The 12,182-nt window shown below is 37.0% G+C and overlaps 2 protein-coding genes across 2 annotated transcripts in view; one reads left to right on the top strand and one right to left on the bottom strand.

The window, feature by feature from the left end:
- Positions 1-12,182, top strand: part of GTF2F2 (general transcription factor IIF subunit 2) — a 151,436-nt gene that overhangs the window by 61,276 nt on the left and 77,978 nt on the right. The gene's annotated exons all lie outside the window — the stretch shown is intronic.
- Positions 3,645-7,404, bottom strand: KCTD4 (potassium channel tetramerization domain containing 4). The gene has a single exon (XM_027591216.2). It carries the CDS (start codon positions 7,258-7,260, stop codon positions 6,481-6,483), a length of 780 nt encoding a protein of 259 aa, XP_027447017.1. The 5' UTR covers positions 7,261-7,404; the 3' UTR covers positions 3,645-6,480.

Below are 12,182 nucleotides of genomic sequence, written 5' to 3' on the forward strand. Positions count from 1 at the left end.
GCAATGCCATTGATCCTATCCTTCTCTTTGATTTTATAAAAGATTGGTAGGGACTACGTTAGCAGGCATCTTCCTTGATTGCTTTATAATAAGAATATTTCTCAATCTGTCGTCATCCTGTTTGGTTATATTTAGTACATATAAGTGACCAGAAGCTAAAAGATGCCTGGGTTTCAAGGCAGTATTTGGGACTGTTTAACTGTATTAATCTTAGCTGACATCTTTTGTTTATTAGTTTGCCAATTTTCAAAATACTTTTTCCAGTGGACTCCTAATGTATGTATTCTTGTGTTTAAATCTTCTAAGGATTTATTAGTAATTTGCCTCTCAGATAGCTATGTAAAATAAGGTATTAAGCAACAATAACTTCATATTTTATCTTTTAAAGCTATATAATACAAAAACTATGTATTTAGAAGTAAATATAAAATCTATTAATATGTGAGTGAGTGTGTGTTGCTCTTAAAAGATCAACAGATCGTGTTGTATAACCTGAACAAAAACGCACCACTATTGGCCTTTGGGTCACTTTTTATCTGATTTTTTTTAGAAAAAGTATGTGAGCTTTAGCATCAGTGCTCTAGTATTTTCAGTGTAAAAAAAAGCCAGCAGTTGCTCTTCTTCATCCTTCTGTTGACATGTTCTTGGGGAGGTGTCTAATTATTTGAGTAGTTTACCACAAGTTTATTAATTTGGAAAACTGAAGATAAGAATACTAGCTCCTTAGGGAACAAATGGCTGCCCTGCTGGTTAAAGCCTCAGGCCCCTCTCTGTCTGGAGATAGCTTCTTATGTAACTCTTCATGCCTTACTGCTCCTAAGAAATTGGCCATGTTGGTCTGCCGGCTTCCACCAGTTCAGTTTTTCAGACTGTGTTTCTCCTTCCCAGTTTTCTTCACTTCCTCTCAAGACCCTAAAACAGAGCATACAAGATGCTATTTGATCCTAAGTATTTTTTTTTAATTGTTTGATACTACTGGGAAGCAGAAGAGAATTATGCTTTTCTCTGTCCACCCTCTTACTCCTCCTCTACCCCCTAAGTGGGGGTGGGGGTATAGTACAAAAGTTGACTATATCTCAGAAATTTGTGAAGTTGTTCCTTTGCTTACTTTATATAAATACCCTCTCCACCTCCCAACGCCCCCCCCCCCCCCAGTTGTTTAAAGATATTCTACTTTTTCTTAGATGTTCCCATGGAAGAATTTTTAGTTCATTTTTAGCATTCAGTTTGGTGGTTATTCCCAGGGAGCTAGCTATTCTTCTGAATTACTCAGTGATTATTCTGTACCTGAATGAGGAAAATCTCTTGGCTCACAGAGGTTTCTTTCCTGGTTAGACTTACTCCCTGACCTATCAGTCACCTCCTTTCCTTTCTGTGGTTGTGGCTCAACATGTCTCAGTAATGGATTCTCTATCCTAGTTTTTTCTTGCAGCAAACTTGCCAGACTGACTGGATTCCCTTTTGGTTAACTTGGGCATCTTCCAGTATCTTAAGCCAAGTCTTGGCCTAGTCTAATGAGAGGAGCTGCTAACCATCCTTCAACATTATCTTGCCCATTTTCAAGGCTGCGTTGTAACAAGTAAACATATATGTATCATAAATGCCTGTGGTTGTATATTTTGGTTTTGTTGTTTTATAAATTAATCACCTGTGACTTTTAGTTTCTTTGGTTTGGTGTTTCTCTCCAGTAATCACCCAACCCTTATTAATAAATTATTCCTGTACATAGCTATAGTCTTTCCTTTTTCTTTCTGTAGGGGTTTCTATAAAAATATTCATGGATATGGGGCACCTAGGTGGCTCAGTTGGTTAAGTGTCTGACTCTTGATTTCGGCTCAGGTCATGATCTCAGGGTCGTGAGATTGAGCTCTGGGTGGGACTCTGTGCTCCGTAGGGAGTTTGCTTGAGATTCTCTCTCCCTCTGCCCTGCTCACATTGTATTTTTTTTTTGCATTGTTGGAAATTTTTAATTAAATGGAGGTCATTTATAGCAGCTTATGAGATTTATATCAGTGATTTTTGTTTGAGAGAAACTCTTGAACCATTGCGTGTTTTGGTCAAGAAGTAGGAACACCGTCACCTTTTCATAAATTATTTTAGGTAAATTTAAAATTTCATCCTAGATGTTTCCCTCTGCCCAGCACACTTTCCTTTATCACCACTCCCTTGGTGCTTGTTAACAGAAGCAAATTAATTTTAATATTAGCTTAAGCAAAATATGATTAGGAAGACCAGTCTGCTGCAGAAGTAGCCATATATATTTCAGAGCTAAATACAAATAATTTCTAAGTTGCATGCTGTTTTGGATAGTCCATGTTACATCTCTGCTTTATTAGGAAGGATAATTATGATTCAGATGCCCTAATTTTAACCTTGACTGACATCATTGCAGTTTAAGACATTTAACCAGAATTTATTAGATAGGGGTATCTCTAAGATTGTGTTATCACATATATTACTGCTGACTGGTTTTATACTGCTGATGAAACAGCTGCAATGATTATTTTGTTCTTGTAGATTTTGTACATGAAGATAGAATACAAAAGTCCCAGGAAACTCACCATATGTATTTTTAAACCAATACAAATGAAAACTGTGTTGGCCTGTAGCAATTTAAAGTGTATTCTTGTATTTATACTATTCATCAAAGTATTAAGTGTGCATTTGTTAAAAGTTCTGCATTCTGTTCATGTCTGAGTTGAAAGCCTAATTAATGTAAATGTGCATTTTTCTGCATGGTATTCATGGTTATGTCAAAGATATCTTTATACTGGATAAGATAATAACCAGTGCTTATTGAAAGTCTGTAGTGGGTGAGGCACTTTATATATAATTTAGAATTTCATTTAAGTCTTATAAAAGGTGTGTCAACTAATCATTATCTCCATTTTGTTATGAGGATGTTGAAGTTCAAAGAAGTTAAGAATCTTGCTTACATCATGTAAGCAGGTTACTGGAGGTTAATTGGATTTGAATCCTGGCCTGACTCCAGTGCTCATGTGTGCCGTATTTTTTCTTCATAATATGTCCATTCTGCAGACTGTACAAATCCTAAAAAGTTAACTTCCTTTTCCGCAAACTTGATGAAAATCTAGATTTACTAATAGACAAATTTGGGATATCCTTTACTCTTGTGAGATGATTCATCTCATGTTCTTTAAATGACCCAACATGACATTAAAAATACTATTTGCTTTCCCATAGTTCAGTTTGTCACTCAACATTTATGAGTACCTGCATTGTGAGATTTTATCAAGTGAGGCAAACCTGGGTTTTGGCACTCTGTATTCAGCACATACTTCATGAACGCCTGTTTTATGCCAGGTTCTAAGTGTTAGAGATGTCAGTGGCTGGCAAAGGCAGACACAGTTCCTGCTGGCTCTGGAGCTAGTATACCTGGGTTTCAAGTCTTGGTTCCACTTTTACCTCTTAATAACTGTATGATCTTAGGTTCTTAGCCCTCGTAAGTCTCTGTTTCTTCACCTGAAAGAAGGAAAGATTTATAGTACCTTTCTTAGGGTCATTGTGAGGATTAATTGAGATAACGTAGGTTCGTAGTGTTGGTCAGGCATGTAATGAAACAATAAGCGTTACTTTTTTTTTTTAAAGATTTTATTTATTTATTTGAGAGGGAGAGAATGAGAGATAGAGAGCACAAGAGGGAAGAGGGTCAGAGGGAGAAGCAGACTCCCTGCTCAGCAGGGAGCCCGATGTGGGACTCCATCCTGGGACTCCAGGATCATGACCTGAGCCGAAGGCAGTCGCTTAATATCCTCTTTAAAATAGCAGTTGAACTATAAAGAAATTTCTTTTAAAATAATAACAAGCTTCATTAGTATTATTAGCTTCAGTATGGGATGGTAGTCATCTTTCTTACTTGCAAAGTCTCAGTAAGTGTTTCATTTGCTCTGCACACAGCCATATACATTTTAGAAATATAGTACACTATAATCTGTGTTTTCACTTTCCATATTTTAAAGACAGTGCTAGAGGCATTGCATGGGATAATTCCAAATACAAGAGTATGTATGTTTGGCTTGTGGCAAGTAAACTATTTTTTATTACTTTTCTTTTGGGAAAAAGAAAATTAAGAGTCACTTTGTGATTTATTCTGTAAAGCAATGAGAATAATAATTTCTGTGAGAAGAATTTTAAGGAAGAAATTCTTCATTGACTGCAAAGAAAAATATGACAACATCACTCTGACTTATGGTTGACATTTTGTATGATTTCTTGAGTCTTTTTTAATGGAAAGTATTTCTAAATATTTTAAGAAATGGGAAAATTGAAAATGATATTTTCTGTATACTTAACAACACAGTATTTATGCACTTGGCTATGTAAATCCAAATGCAACTAGCTGAATTTAAAAAGGTACATGTATAAAGAGTTGTACAAGAGTAATTAATCTAGCCAAATATCCTTCTAGATTATTAAATTGTTTTAGAATATTATGATCTATCAAGAGTGTGAGGATGAGTTAAATGCATCCAGATATGATTTCTTTTAGAGACATACATTAAAATGAATGACAGATTTCTTTAAGTAGTAGTTTCCATCTGTAATAATTTGTTAGAACAGTTAAATTCTTTTTGTGAATTCATGCAAAAACTCACACTACCTCTAAGGAGATTTGTTCAGTGATATCTCCTGTAAAAAGATATGTCAGGGCTATTCTCATTATCTGCAATGAAATCTTGGTTAGACAAAATCTTGCTTTGACATTAAATCATTCTCATTTTTTTCATTACCGAAGTCCAAATGCCAAGGAAAAGTCAACTCACAAGCTGGAGAGGTATGTAAACAGTTCAATTACAGTGAACTGTTCTGAAGTAGATTTAAGTATATTTTTCCATTTTCATAGTTCCTTTAAAGCCTGATGAAGCCATGTTAAAGCACATAAGAGATAATTTGATGTTTTGTTAGAAACATTTTTCCCATTATACATAAAAGAAGATTGTGTGGTTGATATGGAATTTTGGTGTTTTTTTTTATGTGGATTTTTAAAAGGACTTTATAATAGATTCTAAAATATTTACTATGTGCAGGCAACTTTTGCATTACCTCTGATTTTGTAAGTGGAAGTCAGTTCTGAGAATGAATATTAGCTTTGCTGCTAATTTATTCTAAATTTTTAATGTGTAAGCAAACTTTTGGCATATATGCTAATTTATGTAACCTCAGTCAGGATTTAAATTTATTAAGATTAAGATTTAGTTACCTGTTTTAATGGTTAGATTTTAAAGGAGCAAATTTAAGATATAATTTATTCTTAGAAGCTAAAGAAAATGAGGGGCATAGAAATTATTTAGCTGCTCTTTGGGAGGGAAGAAATGCACTCAAATTTAGAGCTAAGTTTCTGCATTATTTCACTGAGAAGCCAAAATAAAACAATTATAACTTCCTATTTAGCGTGAGGTTAAAGACATTAACACAACTCAGTGAATTTGAGATTTGCATCAGAATAGGTATTGAAAAGAATAAAGTTCTTTCGTAAGAGTAATGTTTAGTGGCTCATTTAATATTTTTGAGCTTGAAAAATGGATTCATAGGATGGTTCTGAAAATGAACTCCTTTATTATTTTGATACCACATAAGCTGTTAAGGCTAAGTTGTCCATGCTGTGTTGGAGCTCAGCCTGCAAAGAAATGAATTTACTGATTTTTGTCACTTGCAAGACCAGCCAGGGTTACTGTAGCCTGCCAGTTGACTGCATCAATGCATAGTACTGTGTGAAATCATCAAGTGGTACTCTTTGTTTTGAAAGTGACACATGTAACTTTTTATTATAACTATTAATACAAGCAAAGAAGCTAGTAGTGCTTTTATTTATTTTTTATTGTCATTACGCAGTTTTCTAGGAATGTTCAGCAATATGTCAATTCAGCTATAATTCTAGTATGAAATACAGGAACTATGAATAAGCTTTTGGTGTCTGCCATTAAAATTAAATCAATAACTTTAATACCTTCTTAACAATTACATTTGGTTTCACTAGAGCTCTGTCTTATTTAGTACATCTGCACATTTCTTTTGCTCTCAGTAGTTAATTTTTACCAGTTCAGTTTCTTTGTAGTTTTATAGAAAAGATTTTAAATCTTATAGCCCCTTAACATATTTTATTACCATTTACTTAAATGAATGATAGATAATGTACATGCTTGTTCATTGTGCAAGTACCCAAGACATTCTGATTGAAAGCTTCAGGGGAAATAAACAAATAGCAAAAGCATTCAGTCTTTATTTACAATATATAGAACATCATTGTTTTCATTGTAAGAGTCTGATCAGCAGGAACACCCTTGAGAAGGACATCTTTAGCAATAGAATTTACATACCCTTAGCTCACAGTAATTGATTAGCAGCAGGGCTCTGAGTACAGAGCTGGCCCGGCACACGTTATTCGGGATGCCTTTGATGCTGTGGTTTTCCGAAGCTTGCTGGCTGCATGCTTGTTGCCTTTGTTCATGACACAGGTAATTACTTGATAAAATGAAGTGCATCGCTGTGAACAATTGACCCTTTGGAACAATCCAGGCTGGTCAGCAGTCTAAAACCACACTTTAAGGCCATCATTATAGCCTCAAACTTAAGAGTTTCCAGGGTACAGACAAAGGTGTTGTCTTCCTTTAGTACTAGTCGAGTGCCATTTTCAGACTTTATGAAGTATTTAAATTGAATGATATTTGATGATATTGAAAACTCCTCTGGAAATCCATCCAGCCTGCTTTTGGACACCAGAACAATGCGAGATTTGATTTTTGATATGAAATCAGGAGCATTACAGAAAATTCTCAGTCCTTGTGAGCGATCATGGTTATCTGTTATTTCCAAGAAAGTAGTCTCTCTGGGTGTTAGCTGTTCTTTTTCCCACCTGGATTTCACTTCCTCCGCCAGTCCCTTGAGCTGAAAGAATTCTGCTTCTTGTGCAAGAAGTTGATTTTCTCGAAACCCTTCGGGCAGTAGAAGTTCTCCATTTCGTAGGAAGTTTAGGACATGCCTGAAGAGGAGTCCATCCCTGTCTATGAAATAATGACCATCAGCATCAAACGGGCAGAGGATTTTTCCATTTACTATACCTTCAAGGAAAGTGTCTGGGTACTTGGTCAGTGTTTGTTTTTGAGTAATGTATAAATATCCACCAACGTTGAGGGTCATCAGTGTGGATTTGCAGTTCTTTCCTCGGTCAGCATCTTCCAAGCTGTTGTGTTTCCCTTCATACTCCTTTTCTTTTTCTCTTCTGTTTATTTTACGCTCCATTTTTGAAAATGCTATTTCAGCCTGTTCTTCTTGGCTTTGAGATTTTTAAAAAAGAAACACTACCACACAAGCACGCCTTTATTCAGCCCCAGTCTGGTGATGGAATGGAAATGCGGGCAGCGTCGCCTGCGCTGTCAGCTCGGTTTTGCAGTAGGTGGCGTATCAGCTATGTGTGCGGGAGCTTTCTGGAGTAAGACGGGGGAAAAAAAAAGATAATTTGCATTTAACTGTGTCGGGGAAGGAATTTGTTGTTTAAAGATTTTCATGTATATTCTTTGAAATAATAAGAGTTACTCAGAATAAATTGAATTTCCTCTTAGCAGTTAAGCAATTACAAACGTTTAATTCTCCAGCTGAGTTTGAGCGTGTTTCCATTTCTAAATGTCTTTGAAGTTTGCTCAATCAGGCAAGCTTAATATTGAATAATATTGTTAACTTTTGGAGAGTAATGTATATTGAATTAGTATCATCTTTTAAAGTAAATCATAAACAGGAAATCTAAAGAAAGGAAGTAGGTGTATAGAAACTTTTCTCCCATAAAAAGTCACATATTTCACAGGGGTGTAGTCATTTTAGAGACCCAAATGAGAATATTTAAACCTATTATTTGTGATATTGCACTTGAATTTAATTGGATTTGCATGTAATTCTGATTTGGGGATTTTTAGCATGTGAGAAAAAATTTTCTTAAAGCCCTTTAACAGAAGAGTCTATTAATGTATTAATTAATTAATTTATTTATTTATTTATTACCCTAAAGGGAAAACATCAAATATACAGGCTTTGCAGTAATCATTTACATTTCTTTTTGGTTAAGATTTCCTGTGGAAAATTCATAAGCTTCTTTTGCCCTAAAGCTGCTCCAGTGCTGAACAAAGACTTGGGCTGCTATAGGAAGTACTGTAACTGCGTGTGTACGTGTGTGCGTGTGCACGTGCATGTGTGCGTGCGTGCGTGCTTTCACACACGTGCATGTGTTTCAGAAGATAAAAGATTCAGAATACCTGCTATAAAATGGTGTCATGGTAAATTTCACTGTTTTTTTTTTTCCATTGTTGGTCTCCCCCCCCCCCCCCCCCCCCCCCCCGCCTTGTTCACAAAGGGGCCAAAGACAGCTTTTTTTTTTTTGGGAACTGGAACAGTGTTGAGTCTGGTGTTTTTCCCATTTCTTTTTTTTTTTTCTTTCCTCCTTCCCTTGTAACTTGCCTTCCAAAAAGCATTTTAGAGATCTGAGCTTTTATTTCTAGAGTTTAAAGGCCCAGTGGTAAGAAGTGTGAACATTTTCTCCTGTACACTATTATTTGACTGGTCTATCTGCTAAATTATTCTGAGGAACTCTACATTATTATCAGAATTAAATTAGATTTAATATTAAATTGACTTCTATTACATTAAAGGTATTTTTAAATTATTCAGCTGTATGTTGGTGGAAATATTGGAGCAGAGTCTTCTAGAAATGCTTATTACCTTGTATTTTCTCTAAACAATGTTAGATTTTCTTCAGATATAAAAAATGATATCCTTAATTATAGCAGGTAATATCTTGATCATTGAGATTATCAAAAGTCCATTGAAATTAAACTAAAATCTAATGCATAAACATTTTTAGAGCTGAGTTTTTGCTCAGAAACCATAAAATTCAACCTCCTCATTTTACCAAAAATAAAATTACATTCTAGAGAGTTTTTATTTAGTGTTTTATCTAGAACTTTACAGCTTGTTAATGGTAAGCCGGCACTTGAACTAAACCTTCCTCTCAGTCCTGCATCTTTTAAGAAGAGTTTACTCTTACATTCTGTTTCTCTTTTTTTAAGATTTTATTTTATTTGTCATAGAGCAAGCACAAGCAAGGGGAGCGGCAGGCAGAGGGAGAGAGAGAAGCAGGCTCACCACTGAGCAAGGAGCCCGACACGGGACTCATCCCACGACCCTGGGATCATGACCTGAGCCAAAGGCAGACACTTAACCCACTGAACCACCCAGGCGCCCCGTATTCTAACAGTTTCATGTGTGTGTTGATTTTGTTGTTTTGGATTCAAGTCTTTTTCTATGGGTCAGACTTAAGAAATATTGAATATATTTTCTTGGTACAACTTTGGAAGTGCATGGGGTTCATATGTTTATAGTCACTGCACCATATTATAAGCAGAATCAACAAAGGCATAATAATTTCATTGATAGGCCTAGTCCTCTTTAAATGAACTTTATGAACATCAGAATCAATAGAACATAACTAGTACAGTAATGGAACCCAGGTTTTGTGCGTTTAAATCAGGTGATGTAGTAGAATACCATGTAATACTAGGCCTTCCTTACATCCTGTTTGGTCCATTTGTAGAAGCCGTCATGGGGGAAATAAAGCTAGTGCTTCCCAGGATGGGAAGGTGAGGCAGGGCTACTGCAGGTTGGACTGCTGCCTCTACAGTCATCACTCCAGGGCTGCCTTACACTTGCTAACTCACTTCTGGCTTCTGCTCCCTGATTTTTATTCTTTGTTTCTGCTGGCTTGCCTTGACAGACTGAGAACCACCCCAGTGTGTGCCTCTGACCCTTGTTTTTCACTCTAGACTTCACTCTGGTGTTCTTGGCTTCTGCACACCTGACATGTATGATTCGTTTGCCACCCCCATGGCCAGGCAACAGGAGTGTAACGGAGGCTTTGTCTTAGTGCCTGACTAGAAGTTGATAGGAATCCCTAGCACTTTTGTGTCCTGCTGCCCCCAACTTGCAGTCTTAGAAAAGACTTAGAAAAGACACATCATCCCCTTTAAAGTAACATGATTGCATCTTAGAGAAGTTGCAGGGGCTTGTTATCACTGCTGCCTGTTGTGGTACACCTGCCCCTTACAAGAAAGCCACATTGTTTCTTTATTCTATTCTAAGTTTGTATTTGCCTGCTTGGGTGGGTGGAGGGTGGGGAAAGCTTGTCCTGGATATTGTCAGTCAGGTCCACATAGCCCTAAGAGTATAAAAATCGTGCTTTAGTACCTATGCCAAGGAAAACATGGTGTGATTATCTTTCTCCACATTGCTGCAGATATAAACTGCAGTTAATCAGTTCAACAGTTTCAGCAAAAGGCTTAACCCAGGGGCGCCTGGGTGGCTCAGTTGGTTAAGCAAATGCCTTCGGCTCAGGTCATGATCCCAGGGTCCTGGGATCGAGCCCCATGTCTGGCTCCTGGCTCAGCGGGGAACTTGCTTCTCCCTTGCCTTCTGTCTCTCCCCTGCTCATGCTTGCTTGCTCTATCTCTGTCTCAAATGAATAAATAAAATCTTAAAAAAAAAAAAGGCTTAACCCACATGTCAAAGATTAGCTCACTTAGATCCACTTGACCACTGGACTTGAGGATTGTGTCTCCTTTGCAGACAGAAGGCTTTTTGTTTTTTAAGGGTAGGGGGGCCCTGCTTTCACTCAGCACCCTAGACCTTTATTAGAATTCGAGCACCTTTATCTTAAACTTCTATAATCACACAAATAAAAGAGCCAACTTTGAGGATTTAAACAGTACCATTGTTACGTTCTTGGTATAAGTCAATCCATTAGTTAGGCCCAGTGCCTAAACGAATTCTAGCAAAATCTTCCACTAATATGATGATGCTAAATCCTCCACTACCTGCATGAGGCAGAACTTACTCCAGGCCAGTGGGAGGAGTTTCCATCTTATCTACCAGCTCCTGATGGAAAATGAGATCATTGTCGTTGCCATGATTGACACAGGATATCCTCATAATATATGCTTGCTTCATTTATATGCCATGGAAGGAAGTAGAACTTCACCAAGAAGGTAATCTCTCTTGGTTGGAAGATCCAAGATTTGATGATCCCCCTTTAAGCTCAACATATCACTCCTCTATGAAATTCAAACATTCCTTTTCAAGGAATAGGGTTGGTCTTAGGAGCTGCCTTTAAAATAAGAACATTGGGGGCACCTGGGTGGCTCAGTCGGTTAAGCGTCTGCCTTTGGCTCCGGTCATGATCCCAGGGTCATGGGATCGAGCCCCACCTTGGGCTCCCTGCTCTGCAGGGAGTCTGCTTCTCCCTCTCCCTCTGCCCCTCCCCCACTCGTGTTCTCCACACACCCTTCTCTCGCTCACTCTCTCAAATAAATAAAGAAAATCTTAAAAAAATAAAATAAAATAAAATAGGAACATTGTGCTTCTGCCTCCACAGTCTCCACCTATACCAGATCTTTTTGGTTGATTTTATCTCCAGGTGTTCTGCCTATCTCTTAAAAAAGATTAGTTCCCATTACCTTAGAAAGAAAGTAAAAGCAACTACAGCTAGTGCAGCTGCTGTCAGTTTCTACTTAAATCTGGCACTCTGTGTCCTGGACTTTGCCACATTTTTTCAAGCTTATTGATCTGGGTCTGTCTTTCTCACTTGAATATGATGCCCACCTCTACCTGACTCCATGATGATAATTTAATCTGTTCATATTCCCAAATCTGGCTAACCCTTGGCCATCTTACTTTTATGTCCTCTGATTCCTCTTTGCTTTGAACTGTGGCTTTCACAAGGTAAGTCTCTCTTTTTTAATGTGTGGCTTACCTCTTTTTCATAGTCTCCTGTTAATAGCATTTAATATGAGAAACATTTGTTTCCATATTCAGCTATGACTATTTTACTTTAGCCTCTGTGTTAAAAAATAAAAATTAATTGAAAATAAAAATAAATTACAGTGTAATGTATTAACATTTTAAGAATCAAGGATTTTTCCATGTTAATCTAATTCTGTTTGAATGCCAAAAGTTTAGTTTAGTTTCGAAATACAAAATCATCTGCATTAGATGTTGTCTGGTACTGGGATTGTACTAATACAAGGGCTGCCTCCCCTGCCTTATGGAGCTGATTGGCCACAGTATCTAAACAACCATGCAGGGTACATGAATCCCCCTAGGAATCTTTGGATATAACCTCTGAT

This window comes from Zalophus californianus, chromosome 3, assembly GCF_009762305.2.
Source record: "Zalophus californianus isolate mZalCal1 chromosome 3, mZalCal1.pri.v2, whole genome shotgun sequence".
NCBI classification, from domain to species: Eukaryota; Metazoa; Chordata; class Mammalia; order Carnivora; family Otariidae; genus Zalophus; species Zalophus californianus.